At 39.7% G+C, this 20,736-nt stretch overlaps 1 protein-coding gene across 1 annotated transcript in view; it reads right to left on the reverse strand.

Moving 5' to 3' along the window:
* Window positions 1–20,736, reverse strand: part of TAPT1 (transmembrane anterior posterior transformation 1) — a 64,622-nt gene that overhangs the window by 23,308 nt on the left and 20,578 nt on the right. Inside the window, exons 3-5 of the mRNA XM_079919079.1 lie at window positions 14,325–14,443; window positions 3,978–4,140; window positions 1,443–1,578 (exon numbers count right to left, since the gene is read on the reverse strand). Of these exons, the coding sequence (XP_079775205.1) occupies window positions 1,443–1,578; window positions 3,978–4,140; window positions 14,325–14,443 (418 nt within the window). The remainder of the gene's footprint in view (window positions 1–1,442; window positions 1,579–3,977; window positions 4,141–14,324; window positions 14,444–20,736) is intronic.

A 20,736-nucleotide genomic window follows, 5' to 3' on the forward strand; every position in this document is an offset into this window, starting at 1 on the left:
TGACTATGCTTTCTAAATCAAGTCTTATGTAAGTATTTTATTATCTTTGTAATTCCCCTATTAGCTATAGTTGATATAAATTTGATGGGATAAGATGCATGCAACTCATATGGAACAAAACAAAAGCAGAAATGAATCCAGTCATTTAGACTGTGAGTCCTGGAAAACAGCTGTCTTGTTCTTTCTGGATCTTTGGCATTTGCTTGGGAAATAGGATCTCAGAAAAGTTTATTAAATAAATGGAATAAACTATGGTAAATACTGGAAGAAGAGACCTAGATATATACATTGTGAATTAAGATAATTTGCATTCTAAAATAGAAGAGAACACAAAGTAAAAGTTAGTCTGGAACTGATTTTCCTCTCTGGTTCTACAGGGGGTGGGGAATATAAGACAATAAGAAATGTCTGATAATTAAGATTCTTCCTCAGATGTCATTTTTGAAGACATCCACAAGCTGCAGAATTATACTCATATTACCCATGGAATAGTTTATTTAAATTAGAACAGCAACTTTTTACTTCATTATACTTGGAACAAGCTTTTACTCTCCACAGAAATTTTTCCTACATAGTCCTTTAACTTCCCAAATATTAATCCAATTCTTTCAAGCATTGTTCTTTCAGAGACAGTACAGAAAAAAAAAATCACACGACACATTCCTTTGAATGAGTCCTGATCCCATATGGACCTTAAGTGTAGGTATGCATGTGTGTGTAAATATACATACACACACGTGCACACTGCGCTATACAGTGAAGCATTCACTCTCCAAAAGAAAAGCTTTCAGCACATGAAGGAGGGAGAAATAAAAGCTCAAAAATTCCTCCCTAACCAATTTCAAATTTTATTTCTAGATGAATTGTATACATTTTAAGTTGAAGGTTAAAACAAAGAATTCATAGGTTTAAAGATAACTTCAAAAAAATTCTAATATATGTATGAAAAAGTTATATAGATCTATATAAATCTAAAATATGTATAAACATACTATCCCTTTATTCTAAAATTCTTCCTTATAATCAGTTACACGGAGAACAGAACTATTTTCTAGCAGTTCAAAGGGTCATGTATACATGAGACTCTTTAAATTAATTTACAATTACAGTTGACCCTTGAACAACATGGGTTTGAAACGCATGAGTCCACTTATACGCATATATTTTTCAATAGTAAATACTACACTATTAAATGGTCCGTGGTTGCTTGAATCCTTGGATACACAGGGCTAATTGTAAGTTATACTTGAATTAGCCCCTGTGTTGTTCAAGGGTCAACTGTACCATTATAAGCAATTTCTCAAAAGAAAGCAGAGGGTTCACATTAGTCTTCAGGATATGGACACACACACACATCTTTAAATCTGAGAAACAGCTAACCAAATAGAATAATGTAAAATATGCATTGATGGTTGGAATTTCCGAGAAGTCTAAAAGGATACAGACATAGAGAACGGCCATGAGAAAGTGAGGAATCACCCCGATGTGGGCTCTTTTTCTTTCTTTGGGCTCTGTTGCTGTCCAATAGAGAGCATCTAATATATCTTGTCCAAATGATGAAAACAGACGATCTGCTACCTAAAGGGAAAAATTTTGTTAAGGTGTTTCTCAATATTCCATTTGAATATGTTACTAAAATTCAGAGGTGAACTCAAATACTGGAAATCTCACTTTTTAAATCCTACTAGAAGCTAGGCTCCAAAAGACAGCAGGATCTTTATTTACTTCTTCACTTACATTTCCTTATTCTCTGACACACAATGAGTGCTCAAGTTTTGTGTTACCTGAATTAGACTTTGTCTAGTAAATTCTGTTTGTAACAAGAAAAGTTTTAGTAGCAAAAATAAAAGGGAGAGGATACATCAAAATCACAGTTCCTCTGGTTTTAAAACTCTCTGAACTCAAATTCAGGATTCAAACTTAAATCCTTTAGGACAAATATATCATTTGACCCACTCTACTCACACCTAAAGCAGTAAATAACAATAGCTGTAATTTGTTTGAGGTTTATCATATAAGAATATAATAAGCAGATTTGCTTCCTAAAGACATTTTCAAGTTCTGATCTCCATGAATACAATATGATAAATAAAGAGAAGCACATAAAAAAAGAAAACAGAAGGGCTTATCATTCAGGATTCAGTCACATTCTAAGACAGGACCTTCCCAGACCATCCAGTCTTCTGTGGTTCCCGTGGTCTCTAACTATTACCGTGTTCTTCTTCATCACGGTTATTTATTATTTCCAAATACCTCCTTGTTTACTGCCTCTCTCCCACCTGTAGAATATAAGCTCCAGGGGATTAGGCTTTGTTCATCTCTGGATCTTCGGGATCTTGGCACGTAGGGAGTGTTGGTTGAATATTTGCCGAATGAAGGGATAAATCGCTACCATTTAGGGAGCTCCCACCACATGCCTGGTCTGTGCTAAGCCCCTCTACGGGCTGTCTCATGTACTCCTGGTAATTCCCCTAGTATCTCCACTTCACAGATGAGAAGCTGAAGGTTAGAGTCATTCAGCAACCGGTGGCCATGTGCAGGATAACCAGGATTGGAGGTAGTTATCTCTATATTAGAGCCTGGACTCTTCTACACTATGCTGAAACCACTCATCAACTCTAGTCTACAAAGTGAATCAGTACTTAAGCCACTTCGATCAGCAATTATGGATCCTTCTGCTTGCCCTGTTTCCTAGTAACGGTAATACCACCACCTTGTAGAGGGCTGTGTCAATCAGGCGGCATCTGCCTTAATTTTGGGAATAGGGAGAAGCCCGGTAACCTGCAATCCCCCGGAGGGAAGGCATGGAGGAGATTAGTGGGGTGCTGGCACGGAGAGCCACCCACGCGGCCGGGGAAGAAAGGAGGCCTGGGCTTTTCCTTCTGTGGGAGGGAGGCGAGAGCAGGATGGCTACTCTGCTTCACAAGCCACACCCACACTTAACGGGGCAAAGCAAGTGTATGGCAACGAGCCTACAACCAGGAAGCTGGGGTGTGGTTTTTAAATCATCCCAGTCAATGAATTAAGGACTAACCAGGACAGCTAGAGTTCTGCGGCTTCTACGAAGAGATGGAAAGCCCCCAGCTGCCCGGGCAGCGCAGCTTCAGGGCAGAAAGGCCAGCAGCCTCCACACCACCCCACGTGTCTATGCCAGGACAAGCCCGTCTGTGACTAATTGAAAAGACAGGTAGACCTTACTTGTGTCCCCAAAGAGTAGTATAGGAAAGTGCAAGTTTAGTCTCAGAGGTTAATTATATAACCCAGGTTGGCTTACTATCTATCTGACTTATTAAGTTTCTGCCTATAAAGCAAAGCATGTTTTTCTTTGCTTTGTGTAACTGTTAATTTATGTAAATGCAGATTTTCATATGATGACTGCTTTAAAGCGTAGCGTACTTGGAAGACATATTGTATTCAAAATGTTAAGTACTTAGAGAAATCGGGAAATTGTTTACTTGCTTGGTGTGAAAATTCAAAAGCAACTTAAAATATAAATCTACTATAGCCAACATACACACAACCCTAAAAGTATCTTCATAAATTTAAAAATTCTAGCAAAAAGTATACATAGGTTTCCAATGAATTTGCAAAATAAATTTCTCTACCATTTGACAGTTTACATTCTCAAGGGAGCACTGACTCAGAAATGTCTAGGCAGCAGGTGCCCCTCTTCCCTGCTTGAGGACACTTTGTGCCCTGAGGACCTGCTACCCTCAGTGTATCCCAGGACCGGCAGCACAAGCACCATCTTGTTAGAAAGACAGATTCTCCAGTGCCAGCCCAGACCTACTAAATCAGAATGTGCATTTTAACAAGGTCGCCAATGACCGGATGAACACTGGAGGCCAGAAGCACCATTACCAGAGGCTGCAGGAAAGTGTTCTGTGTTGGAAGGCTTGGAGCCGTGTGCCACCGGCCAGGCCTGTGCAGGCTGGGGCGCTGGACTGCCTGGAGGGTAAATGAGGGCCCAGACTCACCTCGAGCATATTGTAGATGATGTAGAGCTTGATGACGGACTGGCCCCTAATCAGGTGATACATCATGGAGTAGTCCACATAGTGCATCATAAAATAGCAGATGACCAAAATGACACCCTTCAAGATGTCACACACCTGGGCAGGCTGAAGCAAACGTCTGTCCCTGAAATATATGAGAAGTAATAAAAATATGAGTTTTACCTTCTGTGTCCCTGAATAAATAATCTTTACTGGACATACAGTGGCAAACAAAGGTAATGGGACTTAGGTTGATCTTTCAAAAATTTCAAACTAACAAGGAAAGTTATGCTGACTACTCAACAGTATGAAATTTTCTGCCCAAGGAGAGAATATAAAATATTAAACCAGAATTACTGCTAGAAGTGGGGAACCTAAACAAGTGAACACCGAAGGCAGGCGGCTGCTGATAGAGTGCCTGGAAGCAATGGATTTCCACGAAGAAGACACAAGCCTCCCACCTCACCGGGAAGCCCTGGAGCCCCACTGGCTCAGCCCTTCTTACGCAGTGCTAGCACTCTACGCATGGTGTTCTGCACTTTGCACTTTTTATTTAACAGCATAACAGATTTTTCCATATCAGTTCATAAGGAATTCATATTTACATGACAGTGCAGTGCCCCACTGTGTGGATGTATCATAATTTATGTAACATATCATTGACAGATTTCCAGCCTTCTGCAACTATAAACCATGATGCAATATACATGTCATGCCATGTCAGTGAAAGTGAATCTATAGGATAAAGTCCTAAAACTGGAATCTCAGGGTTATGTTCACTTGACATTTTGATAATAGCAGCTGCGCTGCCCTCTGCAAGGGTTGTACCAATTTACACTTGCACTAGACACTTGTAAGCCCACGTGCATCAATTAGCATTTGATCAACTTTGGAATCTCTGCCAATGCCACTGGTGAAAAATTGAATCTAGTAGTTTCAATGTTAATTTCTCTCATTAGGAGACTGACATCTTCTTTATATATTTAAGTTATTTATACTGTGTGTGAATTCTCTCCTCACATCTTTCTCTTACTGGTTTGTAGGACAGCTTTTATATTACGAAAGTTAGCCGTCTATGACATGAGCCGAAAATACAGTTGCTCCTTAAACAACATGGGTTTGAACTGCACGGGTCCACTTATATGTGGATTTTTTTCAATAAATATGTACTTCAGTACTACGTGCTCTGCGATTGGTTGAGTCCATGGATGAGGAACCATGGATACAGAGGAATCTCGGACACGGAGGGATCGTGTATACGGAGGGCTGGCTATTGAGCACAGGGTTGGTGCCCTAACCCCCAGTCGCTCAAGTGTCAACTGTGGTGTTTTCCTAATTAATACAAGCAGAATCATTCCTTACTTTTGAGATCAGAGTATAAGGAGCTAAACCTAAATTGTGAATGGAAATGTCTTCCTAAGATACAGCAAAAAAATACATTAGAAAAGAAGAAATTTAAGACTTCTTTCACTGAACGTAAAATTCCTGTGACAAGAATGGGAAAGGTGTTTTCTCTAAGTCAACTACAGGCCGATTCCTCAAGATAGAAAATGCTCAGTCTCCTGCTTTGGCAGCTTTTACATATGTATCGTACAATCAATAAAAAGCCTGAATACTGGCATTAGGAGCTCCAGAGTCTTTTCATTTCTGCCCATTGTGACAACACTTTAGGACCTACCTAAGGGGTGAGCTCCCTTTCCAGCGGCCTATTGGCGTCCTGAGCTCTCTACTTACTTGGTATTTCCTGGCTACCTATTCTCTCTGGAGCTCCTTCCTAGCCCTTGTCCACATTCAGATCGGGGGCTCTTTTCTCCCAAAGATCCTTGTAGGGCTCAACAAGGAACCCGTAACTGCCACCCAGAACACTGGTCTATAAGGTAACAGTGAGGCATGCGATGCCAATTCTGCCAGATGTGCTACAGACCCTCACACTTGTTTTCTACAATACACACTGCACTGCGTACTACATGGTAGTATGCAGAGGTTTTCAGTCAGGTGTGAATTTGACCCCTTCACAGAGAGAATAGGAAATCTGCAAAAATCCTGAAAAGAGACAAATTCTGAGAAGACTGGGTCCAGGGAGGGCTAGCAGAGGATGAGAAGACACTGGGCTGAACCAACGAGCTAGATGGAGAGACGGGTCAGAATAGTCCAAGTCACGCCACGTGTCCAAGTCATACCACCACGGGCACAAGCCGAGGGAAGTTATTCTTAGTAGTTGAAGTTGAAATCTTGGGAAAAACTGCCTCAAGGACAAAGCTGATCAATGTCTATCATCATTTTTCTGTCCCTTTCTGTCTCCAGTGCTGTTCCTCTCTCTCCCTGTAGACTCTGGACCTTTTCTCCTCATGAAATCCAGAGTGAGCTGTGTTTCCCATATCCAAACCCCTAGCCCAGAACACAGAACTCTGCCAAGGGCTGTTCAGATATCGAGGTAATTCGCTGCTGGACCCCAAGATAAAAAATGGAAGCGGTATATTTGTCAAGAGCTGGAGGTAAACATATTTTTAAGTCAAACAATGAGACGAGGAGACATTCTGAACACTCTTGGGCGCCTGGCCCGTGTGCCTGTCTCCCCTGGGATGGCCAGCGTCAACCCGAAGCATCAGCCAGGAGCACACACCCACCTCCCCCTCAGAAGTGCTGGCACAGCTGAGCATATGCTGAAAAGCATAAATCACCCACAGTCGGAGGCCTTTGTGTTTAAGAACTAGAGGTCATGTTTTATGAACTAAAGAAAACAATAGGAACGAAAAGTAGGGTGGTATTAATGAATTTGCATTAATTACCAAAAAGATTTAGATAACTAATTAAAGTAGAAATCTATACTTAGAGCTTTTGGTACTAGATTGGCATCTACTTAGTTAAGTGATCTCAGTCAAAGCACTTTATTTAAGAGATACAAGGATTTTTAATACCTATCTGTCCAATTTTGTTTCTTTATAAACATTTGCAACAAAGGAACAGTGTGTTAGTATATCTAAGGAGGAATATTATATTTGATACAAGTCATTGTTAGAAATTAGCTACCAAACATTGGAAAGCTGTCTCCTCAAATAACGTAATACCACACATTTTAAACTAAGATGATAATAAATTTAAATTTTTAAATTTTAAATAAACAACTTTAATTTAGCTTTCTTTTGCTTAGGATTAAACCAGGCTGTAAAAATGGCAGAAGAGTTGAAGAAACACCTTATGCTACAATCCACAGGTCCTATGAGGCAGGCACCATTCTAGGCACTTGGCACGTTATCTGTTCTAGTTTCCACGACAATCCTATGAGATCCTATGAGGAAGGTACATCACCATCCCAATTTCACAGATGACGCAAAGAGTATCAAGAATGTGCCTGCAGCTGCATGGTCAGGAATCAGATGTGGGGGACCAGGGATCTGACCCTCTGCATCTGGCTCCAGAAGGCATGTTCTCACTCCCATCTACCGTCCCAGACTTTTCTTTAAAAGAACTTTTAAACTTACAGGAATCAGCAACTCAGTATCTTTTATCTTTCAGCATAATTTAATACTGTGTAATTTATCACTGTACTGTCATCTCATATGGAAAAATTATTGTGCTAAAAACCAAAAATAGCTATAATTTTTCATTTCTAAAAAGACGGAAAAAGGGACTATTTTCACTGGATCTGTGCACTGCTTTATGTGCACTCTGCTTTGGTGAAAATTTTCCATTGCTTACATCACAACTGGGTGCTACAGAGATGACTCTGATTTTCTCCTTAATTTCAAAATTGAGGATTTATTCAAATAAAAAAATAAAAGCATAACTCTTAAGAAACAAGGGTCTTGTTTTCATATAAATTTCCCTGTAAATGAAAAAGGAAAGTTGCAAAAATAAAAAAAATCATTTCTAAGGGGGCATCACAGCTTCTCTGAGTAAGAAAAAATCTAACCTCAAAATAAGTCCAGCTGATTAAAACAACTTGAACCAGTTCCAGCATTTGTTTCCTTCTCTGCCAGGACATTTTTAGATATGATATATGATAAGTATTTCCAACTCCATAAGAAGCTTCTCTACAGCCCTGCCAATCAACTCTGAATTGGTTTATGAACAATACTTTCAGGCTGAAGCTCTTCCTTATAAATGCCTGTTAAACAGTGGTTACTGGCAATTCGTTTTGCAAGCACTGAAAATCCCACACTAACACATAAACAAGCGGAGGAAGCTGTTGGACAAAGTGAAAAACCCACTAAATCTAATTTACAGCTGGCTGTGAGTTATCACAAGACAAGTAATATTAAACAAGAGAGTCAACACAACTTAAATTTTTTTTAATTTTCAAGTTAAGCCACTCTTACAGAAATTAAATTGTCTACATTTCTAAATTTTATCTTTTGGTCTTTCAAATACTTTCCCTGGATTTGCACAATTACCGAATAAAGTGACCCAGTTGTTTCAAGGGCACGTTTGGGGAACAGAATGATGTAGTAAACCAAGATGATCAGGTGTAGGCTTTTTCTGCACCCTGTTCAGCAGAAGGTACTATGCCAACTAAGATTAAAGTAAAAACTGATAGTGAACAGAAAAAGATCAGGAAAGAAGAGGAGGCAACACAAATGACTAAGAGAACTGGGATAAGCCCTGCCTAGTTAATTTTCAAACTGGTGTTGAAACATGCCAAGGTATCAGCATGAGCTACTTCATTACAAAATACGCAGATGGGATTTCTTTTTTTCTCTCTTTCTCTTTTAACATTTTTAGCTATTTGTGGTATAACTGAAAGAATGAAGATATATAAGCACTATTGAAAAAAACGTGAAATATTAAAAATGGTCTCCATTTTTGAAAGATAAGTCGTTTTATAATTTTAGAGTAAACTGGAATAAAGTATTAAGATTAAGATATTTTCTTTAATTAGGAGACTGAAAATTTTAAATCTTAAGTTTTTGTGACAGACAGTAGAAAAATAATTATAAAAGCTTAAACTGAATGACTAAAGCGTTCCTTGGGCTTTGAAAATAATTTCAAACTATACTAGGAAAAACCCACTGGTTTTATAAGCTATGTTTGGTGCTTGGAGGATGCAAAATAAAAACTGCTCACGTTGAAGGGCTCAGCTGACTGATGTGGCATTGGGAATGAAGTACTTGATGTCAGGTCTAGTCCGACATGTATAATTAAAGATCATTTTATCAAGTGATTTTCTTATGTTAGATGAGATCACGGTGAAATCCTGCACAAATGTGGACAAAGCTCTATGACCAAGTAAGGACAGGGAACCACATTTTCTTCAGTATGTGTCCATCTCCAAATGGTTATGTCTACATTTTTTCATTATAATCAGTATTCGTTTGTACTGATGTCAATTTGGCCGAGAGTATAGAAGGAAAAATCAGGGTTTACTCACCACGAGGAGTCCCTGTGACACCACATTCCATTCTATAAAGGAAGTGAAAGTGCTCCTCCCTTCGGTCTGATTTACGAGAGAGAAAGAAAGAGAGAAGGTTGTAATGTTGCTACGCTACTTAGAGCGTCATGGTGAGGAAACAGCGGACAATAAAACTGAGGTTAGGAAGACTCTCTAACAAATATATTGCTCTCTACACATCAGCCACGTAGACCAGCCCTGGTAAGAGGAAATGACAGACGTACTTGTTTCCCCAGAGAAAGTTACCAAGAGCTCTCCCTACATGCGCGACAGGGGTGGCATGAATCACTCAGGCCAAAAATAAGGCTTATATCTAAAAAGAGAAAAATCTATTATGTATATGTGTGTGTGTTCATATGTGTGCAGTTAATTTTAGGTAGAACTACCTTGGAGGAGGTAAGGCATACGGAAGAAACCCAATGGGTTAAGAAACTCTCAAGCATTTGAAATTCATAATTCTTCGGGAGATGAGAGCTTTCTGTGGGGTAAATTCTCAAAAGAAAAAGACACCATTGCCTCTGAAAAACAAAAAAGTACATAAAGCCCAAGTAAGAGTTATGCCTAAAACCGAGGTGAGAAATCAGTAAAATTTACTTGCACATATTTTATTTGCTCCAATAGTAAAAGAAAAATACTCTAGCATTTATTACTTAAACCTACTCTACACTTATTATCGTCTAAAATATTTTAGCAAAGTTTTCAAAACTATCAGTTCCTGGCACCAGATAGTATTGCTTTTCTCTACAATCTCCCTCAACTTTTAACTCAAATGTGACTGAGGCTTCTACAACACAAAATGAAGCCACAGGCTGGAGGAGGAAAAAGGATCCAGAAAAAATGCCAGGTGAATTAAAAACACACATACAACTGGTTATTATTTATTTATTCTATAAGTAAATTTGGAAAAAATAATGTTGGATACCTCTTTAGCATAATATAGAGCAGTCTACTTTTCTAAAAAACAAAATACTTTCATTCTTCCAAGAAACAAAGATATGTCATATAATAAATCAAAACTTAATTCTGATTTTCATGTCCTCATCATTAAAAAAATTATCCTAATTCAGGAAGTTTCTCAAATGTTTTTAAAAAATTATACTATCCTGAGAAAGAGGGAAGACATACATAAATCCGTTGGCTTTTAAAGAATCCGGATGTATTTCTTTATTTCAGTCTACAACAAAATAGTTAAGGGCAAAGACTTTTCAAGACTGTAAATTCATTAGCAACAGTTTTCACCTAAATATTCTTGAAATTACTAAGGACAGGTGTAAACTTTTTATGCAAGCAGTACACCCTTTGCAGATAACACACACACAACTATCGAGTCAAGAAAATTACCCTGCCAACATCTCAAAATGAAAAATATTTTAACAGGGTCAAAAGCTGGCAAAATGTCCACCAGGGGAGCAATCACGATAAAGGCTGGTTTCTTAAGGGCTGCAGATTCAGGCTTAGTGAAAGGCAGAAAGTCTATTTAGTGAAAGGCAGAAAGTCTATTTAGTTTGTCAGTACTGACAAACACCCCCAAACCAAAACCCACGGCAAGTCTGCAGAAGATTTAGAAATAGGTTTAAAAAATCAATTCTAAAGCAGAAAACCCGGGAGGCTGTCAGCTTTCGGAAGCCTCTCACAAATGCTGTACCAGATACAACTCTGCACGTAGAAGAGGTGAGAACACCAATCCCATTTCTGAAAAGAGGGCAATAATAGTACTCTGCTGTGATGTGACACTGAAACCACAGCACCAGAGCCTGCAAACTGTTGCTGTTTTCATGTCAGCATCTTGATTACTTTGACAAATATCCCTTCCCACTCCCCCACCCGGCTTTTGGGGAATAATTTCAAACAACTAAGAGACTAGGAAGATATCAATAGTAATTTTCTTTTTTTTTTTTAACAGAAAGAAAACTAAAATACAGGAGAGTGAGAAAAAGAAAAAAGAATGCAATTAACCTCTTTGCTGGTCTCTTTAATTTCTTCTTACCTCTTTGAAAAAATAAAGTCAGACTGAAGGAAAGAGCACTTTTTGTTTGCTTAAAAAGATGGGACATGATACAGCTACAGGCAAGACAAATCAAATAATCTTGAATGGAAGTAGAGAATGCTGGAAGAAAAGCTATAAGATAACAAAACTTGGCTGATTAATAATTTTGTAAAAATAAAATGTATTTTTATATTCCTAAAATATCTGAAAGGTCTTAGACTTAATATTAACAATAGTTTTGCTAATTCTGATAAAGTATACTTAAGGCACTAAGACAGGAAGGCAGTATCTTCATATTCTGTATAATCTGCCTACACTCACAGAGTATTTAAAGTGCTGAAGTTCTGTTATATAATTTTAACTGCACTTCACGTTATATATACACATATTTATTAGTGATGGCATAAAATGTAATTTTTCAGTTGATCCAAACTACAGAAATAGCAAGAACTGTTTGCCCAGGAAAACTTAGCGGAGTCTTCACTGTAGTGTGATGGGCTGCTCTCTAGTGTCAGTTTGGCCATAAAAACTTGAAAATAGAACGGACTTGAATTCTGTTTTAAAATGTTATTCAAATTAATTTAGATTGAAAAGTATTTTAAAGTAATATACGAAAGTTATCACCTTTACTTTTTATGCCAAAAAAACCCCCCTTAAAATACCTAGAAAAGGTTGGCTCTAGGGACCATTGACCACTCACACTAAAGCCAACAAGGAGTAGAGGGATGAAGTCTTCCCAGCTCTCTGCAACACCTCTCCCAGTTTTTAGAACAAACACTGAAAGACTTCTCTAATGCTACTTTGGTGCCTTGCTCCCCAAGTGACAAGGGACACAGTTTAGATACCTGTGTAACAACAAGATGGCTCTTGTTGATTTTAGGTTACACATCCTTTTAATGCTATATCTCATAGTGCCAACAGCCACGGAGAACATGCTCTGTCTTTAAAAGCCATTCGCTTAAAGACAGCTAGAGCACGAACTTGCCTCACATTGTTGATCAAAGAATAACTAAAAAATAATCTAGCTTATAGTGTAGACACGAGCTATTTTATGCCAGATAGCCTCACCTGGGCTTTATCCAACTTTCCATGCGTCTATTCTTGTTATGCAATCACACATGAAGACTTCCATTTAGTAATGTCTTAGATTTTTTTTCTTGGTCTTCTGAAAAGGTAACTGAAATAACCATGATTCTATTGAGCTCCCAACAGTGATAAAGGAATAGTGATAGTATACAAGGTTAGGCTTTCTGAATATTGGAGTACCATGCTACAAATGTCTGAAAAAAAAAAGGTTTGCTGATACGAATAAAGTCTTCTTAAAAATTCTCCCAAAGGCATAAAGCACGTACTTGAATACCTTAAAGTTGACGGTAAATTCCTAAAAAAGATACTCCCGTTTGATTAACAAGAAATTAATAAAATATATAACATAATTCTTTCATTCTGGAAGGAGAGGAAGATTATAGAATATGAAGTATCACATATAACAATGACGTGATCTTAATTCTTATAATCTACCCCATGCCATCTTGCAAAGAAGAGCTTTTACTCTTATCACAGTATGATCATCATGATTGATAAATTCTTCCAGTTTACACTGGAGGGATTTCTTCCTTATTAAGACTGATTAAGGCCATTTTTAAAAGGACTGTTATGTGTTATTCAGTACATACTAAATATCAAGTATATGCTTGCTTATTACTTTAAAAGAGACTCTTCCATGACTTTAGTCTTAAAAAAAAATGAACATATAATTCTGTATGTTGATCAATAATTTTATAACTCAGTTTCCATGGTTACTGATGACAATGTTATTATTCATATATTTAATATACCATGGAAGAGTCACCTACTTTATAGTTAAATAAAGTTTCACATATTATTGTCCATTTCAGTATTTTGCAACTTTTTCGGAATGAAACGTATTTAGAAAAATGACGCATGTGAGAAACGTAAATTGGGCAACTATGCTAAGAACACTGTAATAATGTTACAGAGAGTGACCACACAGAGCAGAGGCATGTTGATGTAACCAAAGAAAAACCCTGTAAAATCCAAATTTCTAACCTCAAGACCAAAAAAGCAATAAGATTCACATAAGCTTTACATTTTCATCTTCCTGTTCCCAGTTTTAGAAGAGAAGGAAGGAAGGAAACTAGTATTTATTCCTGTCTACTACAAACCAGGCACTACACTAGGTATTCTTTGCACATCTCTCAGTCTTTGTGGTAACAGATGCTGGCTCTAAACATCCCCTTTTTACTGATGGGGACACAAGCTTAGAGAAGTTGCTGATAACTCGTCAGTTAATCTATGCTGGGCCAGACTGTCTGATCCTTCCCACCAGGACAATGGTCTTCAAGAGCTTTCCCCTCTCACAAATCAGAGGGGGATCTCACCTGTAAGCAGTAACTAAGGCTAGCTAGGCCATGAAGACAGAGACTCTCAAATGAGACAGAGGAGGAACCCTGTACTAAGAGCTCCCTAGGAGATTCTGATGCCAGCCGCCGCCCACCTCCCAGCCTAGCACCTGGTCCTCACTTTACAGATGATGCCCAGGAGGCCAAGGGACTTGAAGAAAATAAAAGCACAGGCTGAGCTAGCACAGTGGCAATGTGGTTGGTCCTTGACTCTCAGTGCTAGGCCTTTTCTGTTCTTCTACACAGCCTCCTGCATTATTAACATTTGTTTACTAGCCAAAGCAAAGTTCTGGTCCAAAACCATTTGGAAAAAAAAACGTACATATAAAATGTACAAATATTATATAAGCATATTATATAATATTCATTAAAAAGATAAACAGTATTCATTTATGCATTAAGGGCCAAAGTGTGAAAGAAACTTAATGATTATCCCTATTCTAAAAAATCTATGCAAGTGGTTATTTAGCTCAACTACAAGTAGTAAAAATAACTTAAATGTTTAAAATAGTTCATAACCTTAAACTTACCTTAAGCCATAGCAAGGCAGTGTGAAGAGCCTGAACAGCGCCAGGAAAACTCTTAAAGGAAGCAGGGTGAACACATACAGAAATGCATCCAGGCACAGAAAGATTCCAAAGACCATGAGCTGGATTTTAAAAGCAGAGAAGAACATAAAAAACAAAATGTAAAATAAATATTCTTTAAAATATTACAGATGAAAATTTCAAACAATCAAGGAATTTCTAAGCTTTGTAGGAAATTCATTTCTTATAACTTATCCATGGGAATAACAAGTTAGTACTTCTCCTTGTGTATACAAGCCATATTCTAATGAAAAATCCGTTTTCAAAATGCAAGTTTGTAGTTCTTCTTCCAGAGTCTTTGGTTTACCACCTACACAAGTCAATTAAAACACAAGTTGCCCTTGACCACAGCATCTGATGTAGCTTTCTGGGTACTTCCTCAAACTTTAGAGATATTATAGAAAACCTTTCAGATAAAACTTGTAAAGTCTAACCTTACTCTTATGTAAAGAGTAAGGTTATGTAAAGAGATTACTAATTTTAACAAAATTGCATGTATACTTTAACTTGTTGTACAGAGAAGGCATTATTCTTAATTGGAGGAATAGCTGCTAATATCTGTAATGTTTCCCCCTTTCTTGTATACTTGCCACATAAGGAGGACAGAATCTTTTGATGGCTTAGAGAAGTAGCCATACCCAGGTTACTAAACTCCCCTATTTTAAGAGTGGTGACTTTCTGTATGTCTGACACACAAACATGGTATGATATATACACCCTCACACACAGCACTTGATGTATTCTTAGTCAATAAACTGTCCTACATATATATATTAAGCAGTTAAAATCCACACTGTTACTGGTAGAATCGCATCCCTCCCCACCAAATTCAGATGTTGAAGGCCTAGCCCCTGGCACCTCAGAATGTGACCGTATTTGGAGATGAGAGTTAATTAAGTTAAAATGAGGTCATTAGGGTGGGCCCTAATGCAATATGACTGGTATGCTTATAAGAAGAGGAAATTTGGACACAGACAAGACACCGAGGGAAGACAACACAAAGACACAGGGAGAAGACAGCCACCTACAAGCCAAGGAGAGAGGCCTCAGAAGAAACCAACTCTGCTGACACTCTGATCTTGTACTTTTAGCATCTAGAACTGTGAGAAAACAAATTTCTGTTGTTTAAGACACCCAGTTCATGGTACTTTGTTACTGCAACCCTAGCAAACTAACACACCTTTATAAGAAAGGACACATTTTATTAATTCTTTGCAAGAATGTCTCAAAGAAAAAAAAATATATATATATACACACACACGCATGTGTATGTATACATATATGTGCCAGGTTTCTTAGTAGTTGGTCTGAGTCAGTCATCCTGTCGTCAGCACAGTCACAGTTCTGTCTGTTCCCTTGTTTTACAAAGCAGTGCTATAAAAGACTGAGCGAGGTCCACCTAAAGCTAGTGGTCCTTACTCTCCTGTCACCAAGAATCCTTTCCCTGTTTGCTGGTGATCTGTTGTTTACACTCCAAAGGCAGAAAATGACAGAAACCTGACATTCCCAGAAGGTATTTTGCTGTGTCCGTGTAAGTGGCTGTCTTTCTCGTGACCTTACACTGGGGATTAACACATCACTCATTCATCAGCATCTACTAAGCCGTTAATACGGGCCAAGTAGGATGCTCAGCCTGGCGGGCAGAGCCTGGCAGGACCTCATGATGGGGTTCCTGCCCTCAGCAAGCTTATTCGCATTTTCACAGATAGAGACACGAGCATGTAGATAAAGGAGGTCAATGCAGAGGTAACGGCTGCTATGATAGAACTAAGTATACAAGGAACAGGGGAGCCCTGAGAAAGAATGGCCAACCCAACTTTGGGAGATTTAGAAAAAGCTCCATAGAAGAGGAGACTCTTAATGACATCTGAGATGAGGGCTACTGACACCTGGAGAGGGTAAACTGGGAGGGGGTGGAGGGGTGGGAACAGGGGAAGGAAGCTTTCCAGGGGAGGAAGAAGCGTGAACAAGAACACCGATGAGAAAAGTAATCATGACGAAAACTGTCTCTTAAAGAATCAAACCTTCTTTTAAAGAACAGTCACCTTTCTTAGGCTTAGAGGAATGTGTATTAGTATCATGGTAAACAACAGTAACAAAAGTCTAACGGGCCTTCCCTTCACTTTTTTTTTCAATTTTTCTTTTTATTGAAGTAGAGTTGATGTACAATGTTGTGTCAATCTCTGCTGTACAGCAAAGTGACTCAGTTATACACATAGACATTCTTTTTTCATACTCTTTTTGCTGTTGTTAATTAATTAATTTTTGGCTGCTTTTGGTTCTTTGTTGCCGTGTGCAGCTTTCTCTAGTTGCGGCAAGCGGGGGCTACTCTTCGTTGCGGCGCATGGGCTTCTCATTGTGGTGGCTTTTCTTGTTGCAGAGCACAGGCTCTAGGCGCGTGGGCTTCAGTAGTTGCGTCATGCGGGCTCAGTAGTTGTGGCTCGCGGGCTCTAGAGCACAGGCTCAGTAGTTGTGGTGCACGGGATTAGTTGCTCCATGGCATGTGGGATCTTCCTGGACCAGGGCTCGAACCCGTGTCCCCTGCATTGGCAGGCGGATTCTTAACCACTGCACCACCAGGGAAGCCCTCTTTTTTCATATTCTTTTCCATTATGGTTTATCACAGTATTCTGAGTATAGTTCCCTGTGCTATACAGTAGGACCTTGTTGTTTATCCTCCCCTTCACATTTTAAACCAGCCCAGTAAACTCAGTGGGCAAGAAAAAATCTTCCCCCCACTGTGTGCTGACCACATAAAGACCACCTGGAGCTGTCGACATGACAGATCTCAATATTAAAATGGAAGGAGGGACTTCTCTGGCGGCACAGTTGTTTAAGAATCCGCCTACCAATGCACGGGACACGAGTTCGAGCCCTGGTCTGAGAAGATCCCACATGCCGCAGAACAACTAAGCCAGTGCGCCACAGCTACTGAGCCTGCACTCTAGAGCCCGCGAGCCACAACTACTGAGCCTGCATATCACAACTACTGAAGCCCGCGCGCCTAGAGCCCATGCTCTGCAACAAGAGAAGCCACCACAATGAGAAGCCTGTGCACCGCAACAAAGAGTAGCCCCCACTCGCTGCAACTAGAGGAGGCCTGCGTGCAGCAACAAAGACCCAACGCAGCCAAAAATAAATTAATAAATAAAATTTAAAAAATAAAATGGAAGGAAAGCAAGTGGCTATGATCTAAAGAAACTTCAACTGGGTGGAAAGAAGGCATCCATCTATGTGAGAACATGCAATACACAAGTAAAGCAAAAGAGATGCCTTTCAGGGTTTAGAAACATGGAAAAGTGACCCAACTCCTCTATCTACTGTTCAGGTGTTAACTTTTTTCACAAAGCACAGCATTCTCTTAAATTCTTTACAAATGAAAATGAGAAAACTTCCCAAAAAAGTAAACAAGATGTAATCCTGAAAACATTCATCCTTGAGGGAGGTAAAGAAACCCCTGCTGGGCTGAGTGTGAGCCTGGCGCCCTACTGGGCGCAGGAGGGCATCTCATTTAATTTACCTGGTGATCCAGGAGTCTGAAGGAGATGTGCCAAGAGGGACTCCTGTGTCTTCCATCCTCCAGGCGAGTGGTGAGTGCTGACTACTTAATCCCCCATCAGCTCTTGAGCTAGTGATTTTCATCCCTGCTCAGCACACGAGGAAACCACAGCTCTGGCGGCTGAACACCTGCCCAAGGCTGTGGGTCAGAGTGAAGGAACTGGCCTTCACGCCTGGGTCTGTCTGCCTCAAGGCCCTACATGTTCTCTTTGAAGCAGTTTAAGCACAGCAAAAAGATCTTACTCCCTATTTTTGCTAGGCATAGGAGTTAACGTAATTTTCTTTGTGCTAACTTGTCTTTTGCCAATTTGCCTAGTGTCATAAAAAATGTAGAAATAAAAGGCATTTAATGAATCAAATTTACAAAAGGCATAAACATTTCACACATATAGATTTCCTGCTAGCTTTGAAAATGTTATCTTAATAAAATTAAAAGGTTTGAGTATATATTATTAACAAGAATAATGTGTACTTTCACACCTTCAGTTAACTGGTATGGCATCTTGATAAAATAGGCAAGTACTATTTCCTCTTCATTTGGACCAAATAACCATAAAGCATTCAAGCAGTCTTAAGTAACAGCTAATGAAATCGGCCCTGAAATATACAAGGTGTGACTATAAAGCAATGAAATTGGTGTCATATGCCACCCTGTTTCGAGAAACACAAAAATCTCCTTTAAATGCCACTTGAAATTTCAAAATAAATACAATGTTGTGGCTAAACCAAAGAAGCACCATGCTTCTGGAACATGCCTCTTTAAACCACGGGTGAACATCCGTCCTATCAGCTGACAGTCATGCCTTGCACACTGGACCCTTGTTGCTCTCTCACCCCATTTCCCCATTTCTCTCCTCCTCTGGTACTGCTGCTCCAGCCCCACCTCACTTTATCCATCTTGAAGAAGGCGGTATCTTACTTTAGCTGCATCTCACCTTTACGGGGGGCAGGGTGGGGGAGGCCTTATAAATATGTCATCTCTTTGAACTGGCCACTACATGAATAACAGAATGCAGAAAACCAAAGCATGCATAATGGAGAAACTTCAAGAAGAAACCCCACACTGGAGTTTTTGGCTTGTACCTCTTTTCCATTCCGTGTTATTTTCCCAGGGATGGAAGACAAAATGCTACAGAAGGTTTTGTGTGAAAACTTTCAGAGCTAGCTCAGTCTTTGATTTGTTCCTCCTTCTCTCTCTTAACGAAACATGTATTGCATGCTCTAATGTTCCCTGGACTTTCTGTCTGGCGGGAGATCTTGTGTGCAAAGGCTTCAGAAGCCTTTTACGGGTACTGGGCAATACGGCCAGGCACTGGCCAGGTGCTGTGCACAGGGCCTGAGGGCCTCCGTCCATCCTCACCTCCAACCCGAGCACGCCGCCCCTGCCCCGACTCTGCAGTGAAACTCGGGAGCTTGCCCAGTTCCTGAGCAGTAGAGGCAAGGCCAGTAGGTCTGCAGAAGACATGGCTTTGAAACTGAAGCACTATTTCTACTGAAGACACCTGTCACTCAGCCTCAACCTCGCCACTGGATTTGGCTTTATATGTTTAAAAAAAAAAAAAAAGATTTAACAGAAGTTTTTAATAATTGAACGTCAATGTTAAAACTACAACAATTCTGTAACACTTCTGGTCAACAAAACATCACACGCTAGTGAAAATTTCCACAACCAGCTCTTACCACACTCATTGTGAACCTAACACTATTGCTCTTAATCATATGAAAAATACTAGCCTCAAAAGAAATAAACAAATAAAATGCCAGCCTCTCTCTGTGGAGGGTGGAGCAAGGTTTCTTAACCTTTTAAAAATGCTTCCTTTTTTGACAAAAATCTCCTGCCTTCCTTTTCATGCCATTTGAAATTTCAATAAATGTTATGGCCAAAATTAAAGCACAGTGATTCTGGAATATGCCTCTCTGAGTTGCACAAACCATCTTCTGGCAATTCTGAATCTACCTCCTCCACCATGACCACAAAGTAGTGTCCAGAGCTGAGGGCGGCTGCTCTGGGGTGGGAGTTGGGAAGCAGTAGTAAAGCAGGAAGGGTGTTTTCTTTCCTTCCCCTGGTCTCAGTTTATAAAGCTCTGGGTCTACTCCTGTCAGAGCAGAACCCGCGTCCTGCTTAATTCTACACGGGGGTTGAAAGGTCATTTAGGAAGGACAATTTCTCCAGGGAATTCAAATCTAGTGAGCGGGACACAGACCGCAGAGTAAGGGCCGGATGAAGGATGTGCTCTGGATGCGCTGAGATCAGGTCTGAGCAGCGAGCTGGGGGCGGGGGGGGGGGGGGTGTGTGTGTGTGTGAACTTGGGATGGGCACCTGGGGGAGGGAGGAACAGTGTTAGCAAAGATCTCCCACCAGGAGACAAGATGGGTACTAGCTGCCGCCAGGCACAGAAAGGAGGAACAGCATTTCAAGCAAAGACAAGAGCGTGCTCAGGTGCAACGTGAGTGGGAGGCTGTGTGGCCAGAATGTAATCATCAGATGAGGGGGTCAGGAATCTGCTCAGTTAACCACTAAGGGGCACAAATCTTTATCCTGTGCTCTGGAAGTTCTCAACAAACTCACATGCGGGGATCAGTTAAAAGGATGTCAAGGAGACTGGGTTATCAATAAGGAAGTTTACAAATGACTGACTTTGAAAGCAATTACTGCTTCAAGGTCATCCCTATAATAAAATAATTTTTATTCATCTGAATTCAAAATTCATACCCCTGGGAAGTCTACACTCTAGGAGATGGTAAACAAAGGGATTACAAGGAGCCAAGTACTTTCATGACAGCTAAAGTCACATAA

This window comes from Stenella coeruleoalba (assembly GCF_951394435.1).
Source record: "Stenella coeruleoalba genome assembly, chromosome: 4".
In the NCBI taxonomy this organism is placed as follows: Eukaryota; Metazoa; Chordata; class Mammalia; order Artiodactyla; family Delphinidae; genus Stenella; species Stenella coeruleoalba.